This window comes from Mustela nivalis (genome assembly GCF_964662115.1).
Source record: "Mustela nivalis genome assembly, chromosome: 11".
NCBI classification, from domain to species: Eukaryota; Metazoa; Chordata; class Mammalia; order Carnivora; family Mustelidae; genus Mustela; species Mustela nivalis.
Genome location: NC_139030.1, coordinates 95441892 through 95468243, shown reverse-complemented (window position 1 = coordinate 95468243; position 26352 = coordinate 95441892). Strand labels below are relative to the sequence as shown.

Here is a 26352-nt window from a genome sequence, read left to right as displayed (position 1 = left end):
AGAGGCGGCAATTTAAGGGTTTAAAAAAAAAAAATTTAAGTTCTGGGTCACCATGTGGATATATGTGACTTTTTTGCTTTTATATTCACTGCTTTCCCTTAAGTTTTAGAGTGGTATCAGTCTATGCTGATGATTTGTAATTTGGAAGTTAGAGCTTTTATTTCTTATTCTCTATCAAGGAGGGTATGTGGAATTTTGTTGCTGTTTTAACAGAATGTTTGTCTCTGAAAGCTGTGCTTTCTTTTTTCTAGGAGTGTAAATGTTGGATTAGGCTTAAGTTCTGTGTTCCTGGATCTTACTATTGTATTTAAAATCTTGTAATTTGGATTTTAGTGTTTTCCTATTTAAATCAGAGAGAGGTATGTGATTAATCTGTGTTGGAGAAGAAAGACTACCTCAGTGTAAAACTGTGGGCTTTATCGTCTGAATGGACGATAAAGCAGCCCTCTGATCTCATTAGGAAAGACAAGGCCTCAAGAAGAGTGACAATGAAATTCAGTGTAAGGGGGACACACGAAGGACCCCCAGAGGTTCCTGGCCATTCTGACTCTGTGCCTCCAGGACTCTGTATTTATCGCCAGGAAATGCTCCTCCCACTCCCACATAAGAAATACTGTTCACGGGTCGCCTGGGTGGCTCAGTGGGTTAAGCCTCTGCCTTCAGCTCAGGTCATGGCCTCGGGGTCCTGGGATTGAGCCCCAAGTTGGGCTCTCTGCTCAGTAGGGAACCTGCTTCCTCCCCTCCTCTGCCTATTGGTGATCTCTCTGTCAAATAAATAAATAAAATCTTAAAAAAAGAAAGAAAAAAAAAATGGACGGAGCAGCAAAGGGGGGTCTGCCTACTCAGCCCGAGTTAGGCACATTGTCAGCTCCCACAGGCACCCCTGGGCCTCGTGACCCGCCTAGCAATGTACAGAGCCGGGAGCTCCACTGTGCTCTCTCCCCACACACCATGGGCCATTTTATCAAAGAAAGGCGTAGTATCTTACCCCCACCCTAATCGAACTCTGTCCTACTGCTCCAAGTGTAAAAACTTTCAGAATGGCACATATAGGAAAAACTCAAAATAACAGTTTGGGGGAGCCTTCTTTAATGACAGAGGGATGTAATATCTTCACAGTCTTTTAGGGGGTATACTGCAAAAACGGTCTGAAGACTATAGGTATAGAAGAAACCGTGATGGTTAATGGAAAAAGCATGGATTTTGGAGTCAGATGTAATCTGGGTTCCAGTTTTGGCTTTATCTCTTGGGTCAAGTTCATTGCCTCCTCTGAACCTAGGCTTCCCCATTATCAAATGGAGGGGACAGGATTCCCTCAGAGGACTGGCCTGAGAATGAAAGGGCGAAGTATGTAAACTGTTGGCACCAGGACCAGTACATATCAGCGCCACGTCTGTTCAACCCCAACACTGTCTCTCGGTCTGTCAGAGACCATGCTCTAAAAATTAATACTAGGACTCGATTGTTAAATGACATATTCATGAAGCTTCCTCCTGCATAACAATTCAATAAGGAAAAGAAAGTCTACAGAGCTGACCTGTGTTCGACACATGGTCATAATCAATTATGCATGTTAGAACCCAGTATATTCTAATACTGAAGTATATAGATCAGTGTTTTCGAGTTCAACATAGAGCTCTCTCACAGTTTTAGAAATCGTGCAACTGCTTTCTCACCTACAATGTCCATGACTCCTATGGGCGATGCCCCTTCTTGGAGCTCCAGGTCCACCCCCTAGACCGAGGCTCCTCCAACACTTCCACACAACCCCCTAATGGCCCAGTCTCTTAGTAGAGACTCACAACTGCTTGTGAGCGAGGAGCGGCCATGTTCACTGTGTGTCTCCAGAGTCCAGCCCAAGGCACAAACACAGCGTGTTCAATAAATCATTTATTCAAAGAATGGATAATTCCAGTGCTTGTGGAATTTTTTTTTTTTTTAACTGAGTGGCAATTATGCTGCTCAAATGGTATTTAAACTTCTGAGGACACAGAGGTATTGACTTTAGCAAGGTGGTCGAGGATATATGGTGACGAATACACTAAATGCATCATATCTACGATTTTTTACTGATAGATTTTTAACGTAATAATGGAAAATTTCAAACATATTCAAAAATAGAGAGACTAGTATAATAATCCCTGCATAGCTATCACATAACTTCAACAATTACCTTTCATTTATATCTATTCCCTCTTCTCCACGGTCACATTATTATTTTTTGCCACCATCAGATTATTTTGAAGCAAATCCCAGGTTTCACATTGCTTTACATATAAAAATTTCAGTTATATGTAAATTTAAAAAATTACCCCATTATTCACATTTATTTTTATTTATCACATTTATTTATTCAGCATATCTTTATGAACATGTTTACAAACTACAATTTGATTTTTTTTTTTTTAATTGGAGTGGGCAGGGCAGAGGGAGAGGGAGGGAGAGAATCTGAAGCAGGTTCCACACCCAGTGCAGAGCCCACATGGGGCTCAGTCTCACAACCCTGAGATCACGACATTAGCGGAAATCAAGAGTCAAGACACTTAAACGACTGAGCCATCCAGGTGGCCCTGCAACTCAACTTCTGATTAAAATTTTTCCTTTAATAAGTCTCTTATTAGTGTTTATTTTTGTCCTTTCCCAGAGACTTGCACAAACTGTTCCCTGTGTTTAACTGGAAACTGAACGCCAAGAGAAAGATCAATGAGTTCCTGGAAAGTATTATCAAACCTGGAACGCCAGGGAGGCTGGTGAGGACTCCTTTGCTCTTAGACATTTGTCCAAGCTTAGAGAGCTGCATTTGACCAAGAGAGAAACAGAACATTCTAAACAGTGACATATTCCTTCCACAGATGTGCTAATGTGGTCATTCTGATAATAAGAATCTGGCACCTCTGCCCATGGTCACAGCTATCTTAGAGGAGTGATCTGATGCGGAATCACATGTGGGCACGTTTGAAGACAGATTCTCAGAGTATTAAAAAAAAATCCAGTAAGTCTCACAGGAGATTCTGATATGTAGTCAGAGGGAAGCATCTCTCCCTTAGTCATGGGATGAATCCTGGGACCGAGGGCCTTGAAAAATGTGTGTGCAACCTAGCAACTCATGTTGGTTTCATATTCCCCAATAAAAGGAACCTGGGCTCCTTGGTGAAATGGCTACTTCTAGGATTAGGGCAAGAAATACATATGATGAGGCTGGGCCATCTGGTAGCATGAGAAAGTACAGAAACAATCAAAATAAAAAACCCCACAATGATCTGAGTATATCAAAGTGATGCAGGAGCCAGCCACAAAAGCTGGATGGCCAAAGCCAGAATAGTGTGAGAAACAAATTAAGTAATCTTGGATTATAACCCAAAATGTAAAATAAATATGCATGTGTCCATGCTGGTACAAAGAAATACTTTGAAAAAATAAATGGGAAGAAGAGACAAATCACACAGGCAGAATTCCAAATAACTGTATAAACTCCACTCCTGAGGGAACTGGAGCATAACCTTCACTCTTAAGTGTTGGATAATATGGAAAAGGTGGGGAGGGGAAGAGATCCTACCGCGGAGACACCGGACACAAACACTGCAGTGGTAAGTCACGCTGACATTATGTGCCCGTGGTCTGATGGGATCACGAGAATGGCACTTTGTGTCTGTGGTCTTCCTCCCCAAGCCCGTAAAGCCCAGTCTGTTCGTAAGAAAAACATTAAGTCCATCCCCACAGAAGGATTCCACAAAATGCTTGACTAGTCCTCCTCAAAACTGTCAATGTCCTAACAACAAAGTGTGAGAAATTGTCAGTCAAGAAGAGCCTAGGGAGATGTCAGAACTACATATAATGTGGTATTCTGGAACAGAAAAATACCAATTAGGTAAAAACTAAGGAAATCTGAAAAAGCTATGGACTTCAGCTAATAATAATGTATCAATATTGATTCATGAGTTAAAACAAATATACCATATTAATGTAAGATGTCAATGGGGAAACTGTGTGTAGGGTCTATGGAAATTCTCTTTACCATCTTTATGATTCTTCTCTAAGTCTAAAATTGTTCTAGTAAAGTTTATTAACATTGATCAGCTTTGGTATTTGAGTCAGCTGTTCAGTTGAATGCGTTGTGGGTTTTTTTTTAATAGACTTTATTTTTTAGAACAGTTTTAGATTGACAAAAAGTGAGTAGATAGTACAGAGTCTCCATATTACTACCCTCACCCCTAGTTTTCTCTATTATCAAAAACTTGCATTAGTGTGGTAAATTGGTTATGATGAATGAACTAATACTGATACATTATTATCAACTGAAGTCCACAGTCTAAGGTTCACTCTGTGTTGTACAGTTCTATGGGTTTTGACAAATGTGTAATGGGAAGAATAACTTTACTGCCCCCAAATATTCCTGTGCTTTACCTATTCATCTTTCCTTATGTACCCTGGAGCCCCTGGTAATCACTGATTTTATTTTATTTTTTACTGTCTCTGGTTTTGCCCCTTTCAGAATGTCATATTGTTGGACTCATACAGTAGGTAGCCTTTTCAGACTGGCTTCTTTCACTCTGTAATATGCATTTCAGTTGCCTCTGTGTCCTTTTGTGGTTTGATAGTTCATTTCTTTAATCGCTGGAAAATATTCCATTGCATGGATATACCACAGTTTATTTATCCATTCACACATGAAAGACATCTTGGTTGTTCCCAGTTTTTGGCGATTATGAGTAGACCCACTATAGACATTTGTGTGCAAGATTTTGTGTGGACATAAATGATCAATTCATATGTTATTTAGAGATATATCGTTAACCCCCAAATACGCTGGAATTTTGTAGGTATTGTTCTGTTACTGATTTCTAGTTTAATTACATTATGTCCTGAGAGTGTACTTTGCATGATATCTATTTTTGTAAATTTGTTCAGATGTATTTTATGGCTCAGAATATGGTCTCCCTTGTTAAAACGTTCATGTGAGCTTGAGAAGAATGCATATTCTGTTGTTGTTGGATGAACAACATGAATTGGCAAAGACATCAATTAGATCCAGTTGATTGATAATGCCTATCAGTTTAATGATAAGCTGATTTCCTGCTGCTGGATCTGTCAATTACTGACAGACAGGTGTTGAAGTCTCACTAATAGTGGAGATGTATGTATAGTTGTGGGTTTGTTTCTCCTCATAGTTCTACTGATTCTTTTGCCGCATGTATCTTGACTCTCCTCATGCATGTTGACTATCGTGTCTTCTTGGAAAACTGACCCCATTATCATTAGGTAATGCCTCTCTTTATCCCTTTGTGAAGGACTGGTATTATTTCTTTAAATATTCAACAAAATTAATCCATGAGGCCATCTGATTTCTTTATGGGAAGATTTAAAAACGACTAATTCAGTTTTTTTACTTGTTATAGGGCTATTCATATTTCTATTTCTTCTTGAGTCTATTTTGGTAACTTGTCTTTCTAGATATTTACTCATTTCATCTAAGCAGTCTAATTTGTTGGAATAAAGTCATTTATGCTATCCCTTTATAATTTTTTAAATTGCTTTTTCCTTCCTGATTTTGAGTAGTTGTGTCTTTTCTCTTAATTTCTTGGTCCTAGCCAAAGAGCCATCAATTTTATTGATTCTTTCAAAGACCAACTTGTGGTTTCATTGATGTATTCTTTTTCTATCTTTCATCTCATTGATATCTGCTCAAATCTTTACTCTTTCCTTTCCTCTGCTTGGTTTGGATTTAGTTTGCTCTTTGTTATCTAGACTCTTAAAGTGGATTTTTTTGGTAATGGATTTGAGACCTTTTTTCTTTTTTTTTTTGACATGTTTTTCATGGTATGTTTATAGCTGTAGGTTTCACTCAAGTACTATGTTAGCAGCATTACTACATTTTGACATTTTATATTTCATTTTCATTCATTTAAAAATATTTCATATTTCATATTTCTCATAATTTATTTTTTCTCTGACATAGAATTTTTTAGGGTATATTGTTTAATTTCCAAATATTTCTTAGGGTTTCTCAGACTGTTTTCTATTGAAGATCTTAATTCAATGTATCAGAGAATATACTTGATATGGTTTCAATTTTTTAAAAATTTATTGAAAGTTGTGGGTGGCTGGGTGGCTCAGTTGGTTGTGTTTGCCTTCGGTTCAGGTCATGATCACAGGGTCCTGCGTGGCTGGGTGGCTCAGTTGTGGGTGGCTGGGTGGCTCAGTTGGTTGTGTCTGCCTTCGGTTCAGGTCATGATCACAGGGTCCTGATTTGTTCATAGCAAATTACCCAATTTTGGTAATTGTTTAGTGAGGAGTTTGTTTCTCCCTCTGCCCCTCCCCCATGCTTGTACTTGTGCTTGCTCACTCTCTCTCTTGCTCTCAAATAAATAAATAAAATCTTTCAAAAAAATTTGAAGCTTGTTTTGTGACCTAGCATATGGTTTATACAGTTGGGAGCATTTTTTTTTAAAGATTTTATTTATTTATTTAACAGAGATCACAAGTAGGCAGAGAGGCAGACAGAGAAAGAGGAGGAAGCAGGCTCCCCACTGAGCAGAGAGCCCGATGCGGGGCTCGATCCCAGGACCCTGGGATCATGACCTGAGCCGAAGGCAGAGGCTTTAACCCACTGAGCCACCCAGGCGCCCCATTTTTTTTTTTAAAGATTTTATTTATTTATTTGACAGACAGAGATCACAAGTAGGCAGAGAGGCAGGCAGAGAGAGAGAGAGAGAAAGAGAGAGAGTTCGGAAGCAGGCTTCCTGCGGAGCAGAGAGCCTGATGTGGGGCTCGATCCCAGGACCCTGAGATCATGACCCGAGCCGAAGGCAGCAGCCCAAACCACTGAGCCATCCAGGCGCCCCTGGAAGCATTTTTTAATTTAATTTTTTTATTAAACATTGATTGCAATATATATATACCATATATATACCATAAAATTCATTCTTTTAAAGTATACAATTCACTGATTTTTAACATACTCAAAAAAGACCTTGTAACCATCACCACAGTAATGCCAGGACATTTTTGTCCCCCCTAAAACAAATCTGTACCCAGTAGGAGTTACTCTCTTTCGTTTCCCTGATGTCCCTGGCAACTACTAATCTACTTCCTTTCTCTATGGATTTGGCTATTTGGGACATTTCATATACACAGAATATAAAATATGTGGCCCTTTGTGACTAGCTTCTTTCACCTGGCGTAATGGTTTTGAGGTTCACCTACACTGGCAGCATGTATCAGTCAGGTTCCTTTTCAGGCTGAATTGTATTCCATTGTATGGATATACCACATCTTGTTTATCCATTCATCAGTTAATGGACATTTATGCGGTTTCCACTTTTTGGCTATTATGAATACTGCTATGAACATCTGTGTACAAGTTTTTGTGTGGTATACATTTTAAAGAAGTCTATAATCTCTAGGCTATGAGTTGGGGACCTGTATTCAGGAAATGAGGTTGGAGAGTGTGTGTGTGTGTGTGTGTCTTTCTGTGTGTGGGGCCAACCGAAGTTCCTCTATGTTTACAAAGAGTCTTTGGGTTTAAGAAGAGGCCAGAAGGGCTGAGTCAACTCTTAATATCTTCTCTTCACTCTACATGCTTCAGCCCGCCCTGGCTACGTGCCTTCCCTTCTGTTCTGAACCACAGTGTAAGTGAGCCCTGCTGGGTGGGAAATGAGGCATGATTTCATGGCCAAAGAAGCCAGTGCACAGACACATAAACGGTATATATTTCTATGATGCTTTTGGAATGAAAGGAAAAGTGATATGTATCATTTTGTGATTCAAGAAAAGCAATAGTAAAAAACCCCACTCTCAAGTAAGTGGGAGAAGAAAATCATCCATCAATCAATGAATGTGATGATGCCCAAATATTACTTTGGTTAGAAAAATAATCCCACACAAACTCCCACTTTTCTCTCCTTTGGATCCTAAAACTTTCATCACCACACTGCAGCGCATCTGTGGAGAAAAGCATGTGGTGAGCCAGAGAGCTGTTCCCCAGTGTCTTGTAGTTTTATTCCTGGCGGTCGGTCCAGTTTTAGCCTTACTCTAAGACTGCGATTTCCCATGGCCTGTCACTTAGCCCTGAAGTGTTGTGAGGATTCTTCCTCTTGGATCTTCATTCTAAAAATGAATCTAAAAATTCATTAGCTAGGAAGGCAGAGATAGGTGACGTTTCTTTGCAACTCTTATCTCATTCTAGATAAAGTGAGGTGAGCAGAGAATAAACATAGGAAACCAAAGGGTAAAAAATGTTCTCCGAGAATAAGGGAAATCGGCTACAAGGTAAGAGACCGAGATACCGTACTTGACTGAAAGTTGTCCTCATCTGACCAAGTAAAACAGCATGTGACACATTCAGGTGTACTTTTGTAAGACAAGAGATTCTGTACCTGCTTGTTGAAATATCTTCAAAAGGGTAGAGGATCTCTCCATTGTTACAGATTTCACAGATGAACCCCTTCTGGCTACAAAGACTGCAGCTGTACACGTGTGAGGTGGCAAATTTAATGACCTTGCCCAAGAATGGAGCCAGCTTCCCCTCTATCACCTGTAGAAAGAGAAATGGGACAGAGAAGCAAATCCATTGAGAACTGAGGTCTTGTAGACCCTGGAGGACTGGAATTCCTTTCCTTTACACAACAGGAAAACCTCTAATTATAATTTCTCAGCAACTGTGAGAAAGAAAAGACATGGTACTTTCACTCCAAAAGAACTGTCTGGTTTAAACCACTGGAGGTTGGAAAATGAAGATGTTGAAACTTCTTCTGTATTCCTCTTTCTCTATAGTGTGATACAGGGAATTGAGGACAAATGGGGAATGCTACTTTATAACCCAACTCACCGTTTTGGTGAGGTATAAGTGGGATGTGGTGGATTTCCCCAAAGAGAAAACAGACAAGGTAAATATTAATGTAGAATTTTATGTTGTAAATTCAATAATATCTATCTTCTGATGAGTTAACAGTACAGCTTTCTTACCATCTCCCCTAAAACATGTAACAAATGTGGAAAAATAGGTTTCCTTTGCTGCTAAGTATGTGAATATAAAGAGGCTGCAATCTGACAGTCTGAGAGCCACACTGAGCCCAAGGTTTTTTGTTTATCTGTTTGTTTTAAATCTCTCAGTGCTTTAGAAAATGAGCCAATTTGATAATTGGGAGATTTTACAGAAAAATTCAGAATTTTGGCTTCTTCTGAAAAATCATCAGATTTAATAAAAGTAGGCCTGAATTCCTATATGCTGAGGATCCTGGCTGTGACTCGGGGCTGCCTGCTCCTACTGAGGCACAGGCTCTAAAGTCTGCCCTTGTCGCTTCTAGGTCCTGCTGTTTTGCATCTGCCTGCCTCCCACCATTACCATGATGGAACCAATGGCTAGTCAGATCCTTCCTCACTTCACTAATACTGAATAGGCCTCCAAGTCTTCAGCAGTTCAATACTAACAAGAAAAAAATCCGCCTTCTCTCTCATTCATGCACACACATGCCGATTTTGATATAAAACAATGAAGATTAATTGGGAAATAGCTGGACATAACTGGTAACATAGCTGGATACTTTCAAATAAATACAGAATTAAAATGACAATTTTTACATAAAAATAACATCTGACAGAAATGTAGTAAATCACACTTAAAGAGAAATTATGATGTCAAGGTGAATAACTAGCAGTAGCAGATAAAAAGACTATAAGGAATGTAATAATGTATTTTGTAAAAAATGAAGCTATTCATAATACTGGAGACAAAAAAACTCAAAGTGGTTTTTAAACATCATGGAAAAATCTTATGATGTTTTAAAAATGAATGTAACAGCAGTTAACTCTAAGGAAGGGAACAGTTGGAAAACCAAGTCTTTCACTCTGTATGTATGTGTGTATATATATAGCTTTTTTGCATTTTAAAAGCTGTTTTTTTTTTCCCAAACATTTTTGTATTAAGATGCAGAAAAATAAGGTTCACTGCTTTATAAGATTGTTTTTTTTTTTTTTTTCTTAATAAAGGGGGTGGAAAATATGCTGGCTGTTTTCTGAGTCAAGCAAGTGCATTTTCCACCATTCTTTCACTTAATCTCCTCTGCACTTCCTTCAGGAAGCCATAGGTTGACCTGCTTTTGTTTATCTTTTCTTAAGAACAATTACATTCAATAAATTCCAGTAACATGGACTCCTAATACCACCACATGATACACACTTTCTAAGAAATAACCACTACCAAATCTTATACCAACCACCGGTAAACACTTTCCAATGTGTCATAGGGTTATTTCTAAATTGCGGTAACAATAGTGCAGCTGGGTTTGGTTTTACTTATGTTACTCTTTCCTAAACAACCAATGTTAATGACACATGCTGAGATGCACTAACAAAATACGGTCCATTTAGAGGAAAACATCAGGATATAGAACAGTCCGGAAACCAGGTGAGTAACAGTTGTTTGGAGGAACTGAGGGTGTAAAGGGAAGACATGGAGGAAGACATGAAAGTTATCATCTAGGATCTAAAGGAGAAGACTGGTCATCTTATGCACAAAGGTTTTTTTCTTTTTTAAAGATTTTATTTATTTGAGAGACAGAGAGAGAGGAGGGTTGAGTGAGAGGGAGAAACAGACTCCCCACTGAGTGTGAAGCCCAATGTGGGGCTCGATCCCAGGACCCTGAGATCATGACCTGAGCTGAAGTTAGATGCTTAACCAACTGAGCCACCCGGGCATCCCATAATTTTTTTTTTTCTCTATTAGAGAACTTCTTTGAGATAAAGGCCATGAACAATTTGAAGGCTTTTGAAATATTTCACCAAATTTATACTGACAGAAATGTAAATTAATTCCCACCTGGAGACTTTGATAAGCTTTAAAAAATTAATCTGGGTGGCTCAGTTGCTTAAGCATCTGCCTGGGGTTCTGGGATCAAGCTGGTATCTTTATAATATTTATTCTCCCTATCAAAGAACCTCACCTATATCTCCATTTTATTAAATCTTCATTTGTTATTGCTTAATAAAATTTTGTTTTTTTTCCCTTATATAAGCCACTCACACTATTATTTAGGTTATTTCAACGTTAAACTTTTATCTAATATTTTTTCTTATTAGCTATTGTTGATATTTACAATATATTGACATTTGTGTATATCTTATATATATTACTGAATTTTCATGACTGCAAATAATTTTTAGGTGAATCTTTTGGGTTTTCTGAATGTAATAAGTTGGTCCCTTCCTTTCTAATATTATATCTCTTACTATGTTCCATGGCTTATTTCAGTGATCCTAAAATAATTTTACATAATAATAGTGTTAGTGGATATTCTTACTATTTCCATGAGACTCAAACTGGAAATTACGTAGTCTACAGTGAATGGTTCATTTTACACCATCAAACACATATATATTGTCATTCACCATATTTATTAATTCCCTCTCCTTTTTAATAACATCTTTGAGATATAATTCATGTGCCATGTAATGCACCTACATAAAGTCTACAATTAAATGGTTCTGTACCATCATCACAGTCAATTTTAGAACATTTCATCAACACTTGCAAAAAACCCTGTACCTATTAGCAGTTACTCCCTCTTCCCCTGTAACCTGTCCCCCTTCCCCCAAGTCCTAGGGAACCAGTAATTTTTTTTTTTTGGTCTCTATAGATTTACCTCTTCTGGACATTTCATATAAATAGACTCATACAATATATGGGTTTTTTGTGACTGGCTTCTTTCACTCAGCATAATGTTTTCAATGTTCACGCTGGTTCTCTTTTGAATATCTCTGGTGCAAGTCTTTTCTTCCTATCTTGCCCCAGCTATTATCACTCCTCTCTAGATTAACGAAATCATCTTCTAGTTTTATTTTTGGATGCCAGTCTTTTCCCTTTGGCCCATCCTGCATATACACCAATCAGTTCTGGATATCATTTTTATCAAGTATCATCTCTTCTTTCGAATCTTGGTGAATTCTCATTTTGTTATTAGTAAGAACACTTTACTCATTCATTTCGTAAAATGCTACTGAGTGACTATGTTCTAGGTACTCAGTGTATGAGGGGACTGGACAAGACCTGAGCTTCCATTTTTGCTTGGTGTGCAAGTGTCTCCGTAAGCTGATTCTACACTACTTATCCAAGCTTATTTTCTATTTTTTACTATGTATCTTCCATTGCGAGAAAATTTTTCCTTGTATAGAATATGCTTCCTCTTTCTCCTGTGCCTTCAGTCATGTCCTTTCCTCTACCTCAGGTTTCACTTAACACTTATTTAAATTTCACCAAGGCTTCATGGCTCCGATCTAGTCAGCTTGATCTGGAAAGCCATCGTTGGCTACTTCAGCTGTTATAGATCTCTTGTGCTTCGTAGGATTTACTTTTATATCATATAGTTTAACACAGAACTTGATGCTGTTTTGTACTCTTTAGTACTGTTTAACATGTGATTGTTTTGCTTATCCAACTAGACTGAACATAAAAAAAAAATACGACTGATAAAATGGTGATTTTATATGGAGCAGTCTAAGAATGTAAATTGCTTGAAGGCAAAGACTGAGTCTCACGGTTATTTTCAATATCCTCTCTCTGCCACAGACACGAGTTCTTGCTGACTGACCAGGGATGCCTTCCTGTTTTTCTCCCGGGCAGCACAGTTGCGTGTTAGGGCTGTCTTTGTGTCACAAATATTTTCAATCATTCTGCTGTGTGACTTAGGGAGGAGCATAGGACTGCGTGGAGCTGGTGGCTGCTCAGCTGTTCAGTAACTTCTTTTTTTTTTTTTTTTTTTTGCTGCTTATAGTTGATTAATTGTTCTTCCTATTTGTTAGCTTAGGGTCATGGCCACGTGCCAAAGAGCTGAAGATGCTGAAAGTTTTTCCTCCAGAAAAATGAGGTAATAGTCTGTGCATTTATTTTAGAATTTATGTACAATTCTTTAATATTATAGAAAAGAAAACCTCATACTTACAATTTTGCAGAGGTACAGATAAATTTAGGAGGTTTAGAGCCTGTCTTTGAATACAACTGCTAACAGCATTGGAAATAGAAACACTCTTCTGGCTTCTGGTCTAAAGGTTTCATCACTAAGAGAAGTTAAGTGCTAGGTGTGAAGTCTCCTCGAGTTCTTTTTAAAAACTAGACATTACAGGGGGACCTGGGTAGCTCATCCAGTTAAACTTCCGCCTTCAGCTTAGGTCAGGATCCTGGAGTTCCTGGATCAAGCCCCGTATCGGGCTCCCTTCAGCGGGGACTCTGCTTCTCCCTCTGCCCTTTACCCCACTCTCGTGTGCTCTCTCTCTCTCTCTCTCTCTCTCTCTCAAATAAAAAAATAAATAAATAAATAAAATCTTTTAAAAAGTGACCACATCCTTTAAAAAATAAAAATCAGGTACATCTTTGCTCTGGATAATTGCTTAAAAAGAAATCAAGTGTCCTGACTCTACCACCTCCTCCTGCCTCCGAGAGTCTTGTAGCTTTCACTCCCAATTCCTAGCCATCCTGGTGGGGGCTTGAGGTTAGGGACATATTCCATAAACATCACGAAGATGGTGGCCTCAAAGAAGACCAAAGCCTGAGGAGCCACTACCTTCATGTTCCAACTGAGAACAACATAGAAAAGAGCCGCCAGGTTGCCACTGGACCTGGAAAATGACTATGGGTTGGACAAAGTCCAATGTCCAACAAGCCAGCAAGTTGGCCCAAAAGGGCAAAGCCTGAGAGAAGTCAGACATGAGAACTCTGTATGCCAACCCCCAACTGGAGCTCCTGCCTAGGGAGTGTTACTGCCCTGAGACAACAGCCGCCGTCGTCAACAGGGCCTGGCAGGGTAGAAGTTCTGCGAACTGTGCATTTAGATCAGAGTTGATCCAGGGGATTCTGATATCACTGAGAGCAAGTCAGGACTGATCAGGACAAAGTAAACCACAGAACTGCTTCCTTAATAAAACCGGCCAAAGCTTGTTTAAAACAAAACAAAACAAAACCAAATCTGACTATCGTCGTTTTTGCTTCTTGACAGCTTGGCTGTATTTTCTGGTGTGTGGTAGTTTGATTCATCTCTCCCAGAGAGGCTGACATTACAGAGTTTTCCATACTGCCTTAGAACTTAGTTGTCTCTGGGTACTGGGAAGCAGCAGAGTGGAAAAGGCAAAGCTGATCTGAGTACAAATTCTAGTTCATCCGCCTGCCAGCCACGAGACGTTGGCAAGTTACTTAACCTTTTCAAGCCTCAGTTCCGCAACAGAAAAATTAGGATAATATCTACCTTGCAGGGTTGAGGATGGATCAGATCTAATAAAACGAAAGCACTGGACACAATGTCTAACTTAGAACAATTAATAAATAATTGCTTACGATTAGTTTATCTTAATCTAAACAGAAACTTTCATGATTTAGATTCATTCCTTCTTTCAAACACTTGAGATTTACAGCAGAGGGGGGGGATAAAGGCCTTTTTTTAAATATGTCATTTTTAAAGACTTTATTTATTTACTAGAAAGAAAGAGTGCAAGTAGGGAGTAGGGGAGGAAAGACCAAGGGAGAGAGGGAGAGAGAATCTCAAGCAACTTCCGTGCCCAGCGCAGAGTCTGACCTCACAACTCTGAGATCAGGACCTGAGCTAAAATCAACAGACACTTAACCGACTGAGCCACCCAGGCACCCTGTATGTCATTTTTAAGGCATCAAAGTGTCTTTCTGTTTGGATGGGATCAGTAGAAATTAAGGTAGAGGTCAGTTCCATTCCCTTTAATACTGCTATGAGTAAGAGAACGGGGCTCACGTGGAAGGCAGAATGCTGGGGAGAGACATTTAACACATCTCAAGCTTGAGCTGTATCACTCACATAAAAGAACACCTTAGCAACACTGGGAAACTGTCCTTCTTAATCTTTTCTTACTTGTAATTAGCACAGGTTAATATAACTTTGGAATAATCTGTCAAAAGTCACAAGGCCATTCCATGTTTAGTGTAACAAAGAGAGTGGTTTTAGTTAACCAAGTGGTCATTTCAGGATGTCAGGAGTGGAGGTGAACTAGACTGACATGAGGTTTATTTACCCTTCGACTGACTTTGCCCAAGTGGCCAGTCTACGTGAACAAAATCATGACAAAGTAATTAGCAGAAAACATCTGTAGCTCTTCCCACATCTCCCAAGCCCCTGCACTTCTCCTTTGCCTTCCTATACCAAACTGCCCCCTCTGCTTGAGAAAAGGCAGATGCCCCAAAGAGGCAAAATGAGTTTGCTTCTGTTTTCCATTACGCTTCATTTCTTGTACTAAGGAAGGTACTAAGTCTGACTGACTTAGTGGGAGGGTGTGCATATGTGATTATTTCAGAGGTATTTTACTGGTCAGGTAGTCGAAGAATACACACTTTCATCTGTGATTTAGAATTATGTGTCCTCTCATCACATGCAAGGATAAGGACAAAAGGCAACGACATCAAGATGCTATTGGGGCACCTGGGTGGCTCAGTGGGTTAAGCCTCTGCTTTCAGCTCAGGTCATGATCCCAGGGTCCTGGGATAGAGCCCTGCATTGGGCTCTGCTCAGCAGGAGGCCTGCTTCTCTTCCTCTCTCTCTCTCTCTGCCTGCTTCTCTGCCTACTTGTGATCTGTCTGCCAAATAAATAAATAAAATCTTAAAAAAAAAAAGATGCTATCTTCTGCCTAATTTTGCTATTGTTTACTTTTGCAATCTTTCTACAAATGCTTTGCATGCGTCATTTCAGGTACTTCTAAAACTCAAGGAGCCATCCAGTGTCACTTTCCATCCTCCAGCTGGCTGACCAATACACCAACTATGCTGACCCTTCCTGTGGGACTGCAGCCCACGGAAGCGGCCTGGTTGAACTTCCAGCTCAGGGATACACACATTTTCCCCCCTTTCTATTCTGGTCAAGACGGTCAGCGTTGGAATTTGAGGCCTATGGCTTTCTTGCAGACTAAGACAACAGACTTTATTTGATTTACTTTCTTGCAGACCAATCAAAAATTACAATTAAGTTAAAAAATAACCTAGTGCTGCCTTCTCCAAACCACAGTTTCAGAAACAGCTGCTTATTACTCATGTGTGGCACCAGGAAATTGCAGTGTCATGTTCAAGGTCTGTGGCCAATAGAGATCTGTGGGATTGGCAAAAGGGCACAAATGATTCTTTTATGTCCGTTACCTTCACTCCCTTGGCACCACCACACCATTCAAAATTTACGGGGGGAGAGGGACAGACCACTAGTAACTTGGGCAAGAAAAAAGAAGAAACTCTTTCTCATTGAATTTCTTTATGCATTGGCTCACTCCTTTCCCCTGATTTGTTAAGTTCCCTTCCATTCCAATACAAGCATTCCTCGGCCATCGTGTAACATCTAGATTCTGGGCAACTGTTGGGAACACTGATAAAGAGCGCCGTTGCACACGACAGAGGGCCCCTCCGTAAAAGTCTAACCAGAAGACCCCATTCATGGTAAGCAAAGCCCCTGCCACTCACTAGTAACAAGCAAGCTTGATGAAATGAAAGAACCAAAACTGCTACACACTGTAAAATGATTTCAAATATAATTTAGTTTGCATATGCTTGGCCCAGAGGACCGTGAAAGGTTGTGGTCACTATTTTGCCTTTGAGTGCCATTTCTCAACTTTAACACATGGGTACCATGAAGTCTGTGATCTCGGTCAGGTGAGTTTGTGGAGAGCTAGGAAAAAACAGTCCATAGATTCTGCTCAGGTTTGAAAACCCTAACACTCATCTTCATTCAATTCCAAATTTTACCATTCTTAATTGTAAGTCCTTAAACATAGAAAATAAAAAAAAAATATACCACCATATTATTTTTCTTAAAAATAGAAAATAACCAGGGGCACTTGGCTGGCTCAGTCGGAGCATGGGACTCTGGATGTCGGGGTTGTGAGTTCACCCACATTGGGCGTAGAACTTACTTTAAAAAGGGGAGAAAAAGAAAATAACTAGTGTAATATTTTCCTATTTCAAAAAGTTTGTTAAAACCCCATTTTCAAAAAAAACCCAAAAAACCATTTTCCCATAACTAGCCTTTGAGCTCCTTTTCGTTTTCTTTCTAAAGAGAGACAGGGACAGCTTGAGTGGGGGTAGGGGCATAGGGAGAGGACAGACTCTCTGCTGCTGCTGAATGCAGAGCCCGACGAGGGGCTGGATCTCACAACCCTGATCATGACCTGAGCGGACACCAAGACTGGGATGCTTAACTGACTGAGCCACCCAGGCGCCCCTGAGGTCCCTATAATGGCTCAGGGCTGGAGGTTGGGGCATAAACAAAACTCTGATCAGCTGCTCCCCACCCCGCTCACAGGACAGAAACTTTGGCTAATCAAGCACTTCACTGCAGGTGGATTAGGAGGTTACCAATTAGCTCTTGTCTGAGCCTCTCCCAAATGGGACAATTTCTACTTAGACTTTGTAAACTATGTGACAATTTAATCTGGTTGATGTAACTGGGTAGATTTGTGAGTGGTCATCATTTCCATCAAATCGCATTCCGCCTCCCACTGGAAAAAGTCTCAGGGGATAAAAGAAAAATAATTTCAATTTCATTTAATAGGTGAGTGGCAAAGGTGAACCCAAGAACATGAATTTCTTATTCATAAAAATATACGGGCTGGGACAGAGTTTCTCTGCAGCGGGTAACGTGCCTCTGGGGCCACTAGAGAACTTCAGTGGAAGCATCACTGCAAAGGGTGAGTACAATTATGTGGTCCACGCGCCGTGAGCCCCAAGACAGGTCACATGGTCTGACTGAGGTACTATATTTATGAGGAAAATAGATTAAAGAATTTTAAATTGAGATAGTCCCAGAAAATTCTCATGGTACGGTCAGCAGAATTTTGCTTCCCTACTGAGTTACTTAGTTGTTATGTCTGAAATAAATTATATGCAGGTCTCTAATGTTCATTTTGGCTCTAGTTAAGATATTACTGACTCACTGAAGAGTAATAAGGAAAAGCCCTAAATGGTCTTTTAAACTCATCTTCCTTACTTAATATCTGAAAAAACTGTAGCCCTGGTGATGTGAGCTGCACGAGATCACCCGGCTGTTTGGTGACAGATTCAGATCCCCCTTCCTCAAGGACCTTTCATTACTCTAGGAAGGGGCCTTCCTAAGGGCATCCGAGGTCAGACTGAAGCGTCTAGGTTTGGTTCAGCCTGGGAATTCTGAGGTCCCTGGGTGCCTACTGACCCACCATGTAGAAACAGAGGATTTCTAAATGATTTCAGTCCTGGCCTGGAGGCAAGATGTGCTGTCTACATCTGCATCGACATCTACCCACAAATTTGAACCGAGCTGGATCTGCCGCTGGTTTACAGGAAGATTTTTTGGTCCAACATATTTGCTCCTTGTATAACGGTATTTGGTCACATCTTGTGTTGTCTTCTGAATACGGAATATGATTTTAAATATTACATTATTCATGGTTAAACTACTGGGAAAATCACCAGTTAAAGCAGCCACAAGTTCTGTGACAAAAATGGACTTAACATTAACTTCAAGCCTAGCCTACTTACCAAAACTAGAGAAGCAGCTTCGTAAAAGGAGAAGCAGCTACAGCTGGAAAAAGCAAAGCAAAACAAAACAACTCCCTCTATGCATGAACTGTGGGAGAAATAAGAGAAGGATGGCTTTTCAGAGAGACCACTATAAAAGATCTTCCCAGAAAACAACAAGAGACTCCACATTTGAAGGGATACAGAGACACCAGGAGAAATAAAAGCAAAATTACCTGATCATGGACGGATAGGAGAGTCAGAAAAGGCAGAAAGTAAAGAAGGGAAGGAGAAGTAGGGAAAGGATGGAAACAGAAAAGAAAAAAAAATTTTTTTTTAAATAGTCAAGGCAAATTGAAATGCTCACAGAAAGAACCAAGGACAGCGCTGACGGAGGGCTGTGAGGGGAGTGGGGCGCCCAGGCTTCAGTCCCAGCCTTGGGGCTGGTGAGCTGCACAACCCGTTTTGTCAGTCGCTTCACTTCTCTGTGCTCGGCCTCCTCATCCACGGAATAAAGGGACGGCACTACGTCATTCGAAACTGCAGGATCAATAAGGATCCCTCTCAGTTTGAAGATTCTATGATTTTGTGATTAACCATCAGGGAGAACATCAAAAGGAGCTTGCTGAATACCCCCAGGAATGTAGAAAAGGAGTATCTGGGGAGATAGATAAAAGGTGAGTTTGACCAGACTAATTAGAAGATAGCCAAGGAAATTTTCAAAAGAAGTGAAATAATGTCACCAGCTTTTTATTCCTCTGCTTGCTGAGTGCCATTCAAAGGGGGAGCTAATGCTTTTTAGGAATCCTCCCCTCACAGGTGTGCAACCAGATAGGAGTTTTCCGGAAGACGTCTGCAAATCCCTTCCTTTCATCAATGCCTTTAATTAGTTCAAGTTTAGATAGCACTTATGGACTAAAAGCACAACGTAAGTGCTCACCATTATTATTACTTAACAGCTTTTATGAGACCAGCAATGCCTAAGATTAAATGAGAAACCAAAATGAGTTTTTGGCTAGAAGGCTGTGATCTAGTAAGCGGCTGGATTACTGGCATGAGGAAAAACAACCCTGCCCATAAACCGAAGGAGGTGCTCTTTATTGGCTGGCGTGCCATTGTCTCAAGACGGCTGGTAATTTCTCTTCTTTGCTTCAAGGAGTCAACAAGCAGTAAACCACCACTCACCGCACAGTACTGATTACGATTTCATACATCCTGTTTTTGAAGAATATTATCTACTGTGTTTGTGGCATCCATATGCTGGACATCTGTATACCCAGGGTACGGATTCGAATACACATGGGAACTTACTATACAATAAAAGTGGGGAAAGATAAGTTACTTAATAAATGATCCTGGGGTAACTGATTAGATATCATGGAAAAAAATAAAACTGAATCTCTAACTCGTTCCATAAAAAAATAGCTGCAGATACATTGGAAATTTATTTATTTATTTATTTATATATTTTTAAAAATTTTTTATTTATTTATTTGACAAAGAGAGATCACAGTAGACAGAGAGGCAGGCAGAGAGAGAGAGAGAGAGAGAGAGAGGGAAGCAGGCTCACCGCTGAGCAGAGAGCCCGATGCGGGACTCGATCCCTGGACCCCGAGATCATGACCTGAGCCAAAGGCAGCAGCTTAATCCACTGAGCCACCCAGGTGCCCTTACATAGGAGATTTCAATGTAAAAAGAAAGTTCTAAAAGTATTTTAAAACTACAAAAATATTAGAGAAAAATGTGATAAAAAATATTTACATGAGGCAAATATTTTATAATCTTAGAAGCCCTAGAGGAGAGATAAATGTGAATAGATAAAATTTAAAAATTAGTAAAATTTTCTACACCAGGGCGCCTGGGTGGCTCAGTGCGTTAAGCCGCTGCCTTTGGCTCACGTCATGATCTCGGGGTCCTGGGATCGAGCCCCGTATCGGGCTCTCTGCTCAGCAGGGAGCCTGCTTCTCTCTCTCTCTCTCTCTCTCTGCCTGCCTCTCTGTCTACTTGTGATCTCTCTCTCTCTCTGTCAAATAAATAAATAAATAAACCTTAAAAAAGTTAGTAAAATACAAAACACCACTTACAAAGTGGCACGACAGTAACCAACTGGGAAGGGCAGTTCCCGTCATTACCAAAAAGTGCCCATTTTCTTAATATAGAAAGAGTTCTTTTAAAATAATAAGAAAAACACCCATAATATAATTTAAATACAGGTTAATGAAATAAATAGGCAATTTATAAAAACTACAAATGGCAAAGAACATAAAAAAGATGCTCAACCTTACAGTGGAAAAGCATGCCAATTAAAATAATACTGTGAAGTTACTTTTTATCAGATTGTCTAGGATTAAAAAACTGTTGATATAGACAACTAATGCAGGGGTAGGAAAACAGGTACTCTCAAGATACTGAATGGAAGTAAGAATTGGTTCCACCTTTTCAGAAGGCAAGTGGCAATACTTCTCAAACTACAAAGCACATCTACCCTTTGACCTGGCAGTGTCGTATTCACTAATTTACACTACAGATGTAGTTACACAAGTGCTCAGGGAAATATATGAGGGTGTTTACTGCAGTACTGGTTCTAGTAGAGAAAGAATGCACTGGTTAAAGATTAAGCTAACTCTGGGTGGCTCAGTTGATTGAGCATCGGACTCTTGGTTTTGGCTCTGGTCCTGATCTTGAGGTTGTAAGGTTGAGTCCTGCAGTGGGTCCTGTGCTCAGTGGGGAGTCTGCTTGAGATTTCTCTCCTCTGCCTCTTCCATGCTTGGGCTTTCTCTCTATTTCTCTAAAATAAATAAAATAAATCTTAAAAAAAAAATTAAGATAACTCTATACTATGTAGCCGGTTAATCTTTATCTACACAATGTGCACATGTGCCTAGAAGTCTACAGGATACTATTAAGTGAGAAAGGCAAGATGCAGGAAGTAGTATTGCTTGATCCCATTTGCAAAAAAATAAAAAATTAAATTGAATTAAAAATTAACATTTGTAATGTGTAGAAATGTCTAGAAGACAGACCAGCTATAGTTAATGAAAGCTACCTCTACAAAGTAGTATGTTGGGGGAGAGAAGGGAAGACTTTAAAAACAGAAATCTGTAATGAAATATCATAAAGGGAAATTAAGAAAACAATCCCATTTACAACTGCATCAAAGAGAATAAAACAGGGGCGTCTGGGTAGCTCAGCTGGCTGGGCCACTGCCTTCGGCTTATGTCATGATCCTCAAGAGACCCAGATCAAGTCCTCCATCAGGCTCCCTGCTCAGTGGGGAGTCTGCTTCTCCTGCTGACCCTCCCCCCCACATGCTTGCTCTCTCTCACTCTCCAATAAATAAAATCTTTTAAAAAAAAAAAGAATAAAATATCTAGGAATAAATTTAAGGAGATGAAAGACTACACACCGTAAACTATAAGAAAAACTGATGAAAGAAACTGAAGACACAAATAAATGGAGATACTCTGTGCTCACAGACTGGAAGAATTAGTATTTGATAAAATGTCCATACTACCCAAAGAAATCTACAGATTGAGTTATATTCCTACCAAAATCTCAATAGCATTGTTCACAGAAATAGAAAAAAACAATCCTAAGATCTGTATGATAGCCAAGGCAAATCTTGAGAAAGAAGAACAAAGCTGGAGGTATCATGGTACCTGATTTCTAACTATATTACAAAGCTATAGTAATCAAATCCATATGGTATTGGCATGAAACAGACACACAGATCAATGGGACAGAATAGACAGCCTGGAAATAAACCCACAGGTATATGGTCAATTAATTTATAACAAAGAAGCCAAGAATATACAATGGAAAAAGGATAGTTTCTTCAATGCACCGTTCTGGGAAAACTGGGCAGGCACATATAAAAGAATCAAACTGGACCACTAGCTTATACAATGCCAAAAAGTTAACTCAAAATGGATTAAAGATTTGAATATAAGACCTGAAACCATAAAATGCCTAGAAGAAAACACAGGTGAAAGCTCCCTGACATCAGTCTTGTGAGGATTTTTTTTGGATTTGATACTAAAAGCAATGGCCACAAAAGCCAAAATAAATAAGTGGGACTAAAACAAACTAAAAAGCTTCTACACAAAAAAGGAAACCATCAGCAAAATAAAAGGACAACTAGTGAATGGGAGAAAATATCTGTAAATCAGATATTTAATATACAAAGTATATAAAGAACTCCTACAACTCAACAGAAAAAAAAAATCTGATTGAAAAATGGGCAGAGGTACACCTTGGCCAGGGGCTGCACTGCCACCCTGGGCAACTCTGCCAAGGCTACTTTTGCTGCCATTTCCAAAACCTATAAGGCTCTCGCCACTGACCTCTGGAAAGAGACTGTGTTCACCAAGTCTCCCTATCAGGAATTCACTGATCATCTTGTAGAGACCTGCACCTGAGTCTCTATGCAGAAGACCCAGGCCTCAGCTGTAGGCATCACAAAGTTTTTTTTTTTTTTTTTTTTAAAGACTGATTAATTTCAGAAAGAGAGAGAAAGAGAGAGAGGAGAGCACATGCACATGCCCAGGGGGAAGGGCAGAGGAAGAGAATCTCAAGCAGACTTCCAGTGGAGCCCAATGAATGGCTCAATCCCAGGACCCTGAGATTACGACCTGAGCTGAAATCAGAGTCAGATGCTCAACCAACTGAACCACTCAGGCATCTCACCACCACATAGTTTTATACAAGAAAAACAAAGTGAATTAAAGCTTGTTAAAAAAAGAAAAATGAGCAGAGGACCTAAATAGAAGTTTTTCCAAAGAAGACATACAGATGGTCAACAAGTACATGAAAGGTGCTCAACATCACCAATCACCATGGAAATAGAAATCAAAACCACAGTGAGCTACCACATTGCATTTTTTAGAATGGCTGTTACTGAAAAGACAAAAAATAACAAGTGTTGGCGAAAAGGGGAACCCTTGTGCACTGGTGGTGGGAATGTGGTGCTCCTGTTGGGGTCCATTATCAAAGGAACGAGACTGAGACAAAGTGAAAGTTATGCAAAAAGCTTTATTCTATGCCAAGCATTAGAAGTCAGACTGACCCACCAGGGCCGCCTCCGAGGAGAGCGACCCCCTCCCGATCTCACAGGCTGGTTTTATAGGGCATCACCACAGACCCAAGGTACGTGGCTTCTATTGTTAAGGCGTTTACTCCCGGAATTGATACCCGGAACCGACACCAGGAACTACTGGAGCGTTTATTCCCGGAATGAAGTCTGTGGATGTAAACAACAATATGGCTACCTAGGCAATATGGAGTCGCTTTAGCTAAGCAGGCCCTAATAGTTAAACAGATTTTAACATTAAGCCGTCCTTAACACTCCCACTATGGAATATGGTAGGGAGGGTCCTCAAAAAATTAAAAATAGAACCACCATGTGATCCAGCAGTTCCACTTATGGGTATTTATCTGAAGAAAGTGAAAAATACTAACAAGAAAAGGTATCTGCACTCCCATGATCACTGCAGCATTATTTACAATAGCTAAGATACAGAAACAATCTAAGTGTTCATCAATCGGTGAATGGATACAGAAACTGACACATACACAGAGGAATATTACTCAGCTATTAACAAGAATGAAATCTTGCCATTTGTGACAACATGGCAAACCCAAACCAACTCAAGCTCACAGATATAGAGAACAGGCTGGTGATAGCTGCTGGGTGTGGTGGCAGTGGGGAGGGCGGTGGTGATAAATGAAATGGATGAAGAGAGTCAAATGATACACACATCCCGTTACAAAATAATTAAGTTACTGGGGTGTAATGTACAGCATGATGACCATAATTAATACTATATTGCATATTTGAAAGTTGCCTTATAAGAGAGTAGATTTTAAAAATTCTCATCACAAGATAAAAAATGTTTTTATCATCACATTTTTTTATCATCACATTTTTTTTCTCATCATGAGAAAAGAAATTTTATTGATAATGTATGGTGATTTATGCTGTGGTGACCATTTTTTCACACAACAGCGAATCATGTTGAATACCTGAAATGGATATAATGTCATATGTCAATTATACCTCAATAAAAAAGGAAAGAAATCTATCACAGACATTCAAAGGTGGTAACTTCTTAGAAGTAAAAGAGGGGTGGTAATAGTAGAGAGGGAAGAGAAATTTAGGTGGTAACACTGGAAAAACAAATTGGTGACTGTGTAGATGATGTCTGTAATACAGAGTTAAATGTTATTTTGATGTTTGCAAACAGCTTTAAGGTCCACACCTGCGTCTTCTTGCACCCCCACACTTGGGCAAGCTGATGGGCAGCCCAAGTGTTCTCGCTTTAGCACCTGCAGGAGATTCAAACCACCCAACTTCCTGTTTCCTATGGGAATCCTCTCCGAGGCCCACCCCCCAACCACAATAAAAGCCTCAAGTCAGTCTGCTTTCCTCTCTCCAGCCATTTTGGACGTGTTGGAGGCTGCTCTGCTTGTCCCCAAGGCCTCAGTTTGTAAGTAACTAGCCTTTTCATACTTTCAGTATGTATATATAGATAAAAATTCCGTTTCTGGATGTTTAAATAACACATGTGAGTTAACATTTTATAGTAAATGTTTAAGTTGGTTAAAAAAAAATCAGTGACAGCTCTATAAAGCATGGCTTTAGAAACATATAAAGGAAATTTGCATATGCGTATACATGAACAGTGTAAAAAAGTAGAAGACCTTCCTTTTTTGGTTTTATATGGCCTGTGTTTTCACTTGTCTCAATAATATGTTCACTTTCACAAAAGTTCTTGAAAACTGCCTATCAGGGAAACTGTCCTGACTGCATTAGACTTAAAGCTTGTATCTAAGGAGACCTGTTTGTCTAATCAGAATGTTCCCTGACTTACAGGTGTTTTTAGGTTTGGGAAGGTAACACTGCCCCATTCAATTAGAATGACTTACAAGATATGTGGATTGTCAATAGCCCTATCTAATACCAGGCGATTTAAGGTCAGGTTTTTGTTTACATAATTATCACTGAATTCTAGACATTTAATCTTATCTCCTTAAATACCTAACTGGGAGTTAGTAGGTAAGCAATCAGGATGTATATTGCGTTTTTGACGAATCTCACTTAAATGTTTTCAGTGCCCTTCTGCAGCTCTGCTTCTTCCTTCCTGCCCTCTCAGAAATGACCTGACCCCAGGGCTCCCTCCCCCGAGGCACATTATTTGATCTTGATCACCAGGCTGGTCCCCAAACTCTTATAGTGTTACATGGGTGTTTTTGTAGTCTATAGAGGGAGAAACAGTATTGATATCCTATTTTTTAATCCACTCCCCAGACATTCAGAGGTCACAATAATTTCATACCACCCAGGGGACTGTGCAGGGCAAGTCTGTTACCCAATTTGAACATTTTTATCATGTAGTTTGGTGTCAATCCAAGAAAGAGTCAATGAACTGACTAACCTGCCTTAGACTTGGTCTTAAACAAAAAAATGAAAACTGATTTTACAACAGGACAACATTTAGAGATAAGATCAGGCTCAAAGAGAAAAGCGTTTTTGAATAGCAGGCCCACATGTGACATGTTCAGAGTTGCGGCAAAATCTAAATGGAAATGGGTCCCAAGAAAGGAAGGCCTGTAAAGAGCCAATTTTTCAGAGGGATGAGGGAAGACCATCCGTGATCTGGTCCAGCCTCTAACCTCCTTCTCCACACGAGTAGTCTGCCTTTCTCCCTTCCAGCATCTCTATGCCACTAGGCCACAAGAAAGACGACTCTTTCGATAGCATTTGCTACAGCTGGTGGCTTTAGCTGAGGGAAAACTGTCAAGCAGGTCATAGTTTTGAATGGGTTGTAGAGGTTTTGCTTTTCCTTGGGCTTTCTGTTCTTCAGGAACATGGGTA

The 26352-nt window shown here is 39.8% G+C and overlaps 2 protein-coding genes across 5 annotated transcripts in view; one reads left to right on the top strand and one right to left on the bottom strand.

Moving 5' to 3' along the window:
• PLEKHM3 (pleckstrin homology domain containing M3) overlaps positions 1-26352 on the bottom strand; it is a 1279556-nt gene that overhangs the window by 1117626 nt on the left and 135578 nt on the right. For 3 of the 4 annotated variants that reach the window (XM_082690010.1, XM_082690011.1, XM_082690012.1), the window contains one exon: positions 8376-8533. In XM_082690010.1, the coding sequence (XP_082546136.1) occupies positions 8376-8533 (158 nt within the window). Of the gene's footprint in view, positions 1-6823; positions 8534-26352 lie in introns of all 4 variants that reach the window. The other variant, XR_014300430.1, reaches the window with a different exon arrangement.
• The window catches only part of LOC309843964 (uncharacterized protein), a 75397-nt gene that overhangs the window by 2204 nt on the left and 46841 nt on the right, over positions 1-26352 (top strand). The window contains exons 2-3 of the mRNA XM_082690061.1: positions 17539-17674; positions 24914-24964. Of these exons, the coding sequence (XP_082546187.1) occupies positions 17539-17674; positions 24914-24964 (187 nt within the window). The remainder of the gene's footprint in view (positions 1-17538; positions 17675-24913; positions 24965-26352) is intronic.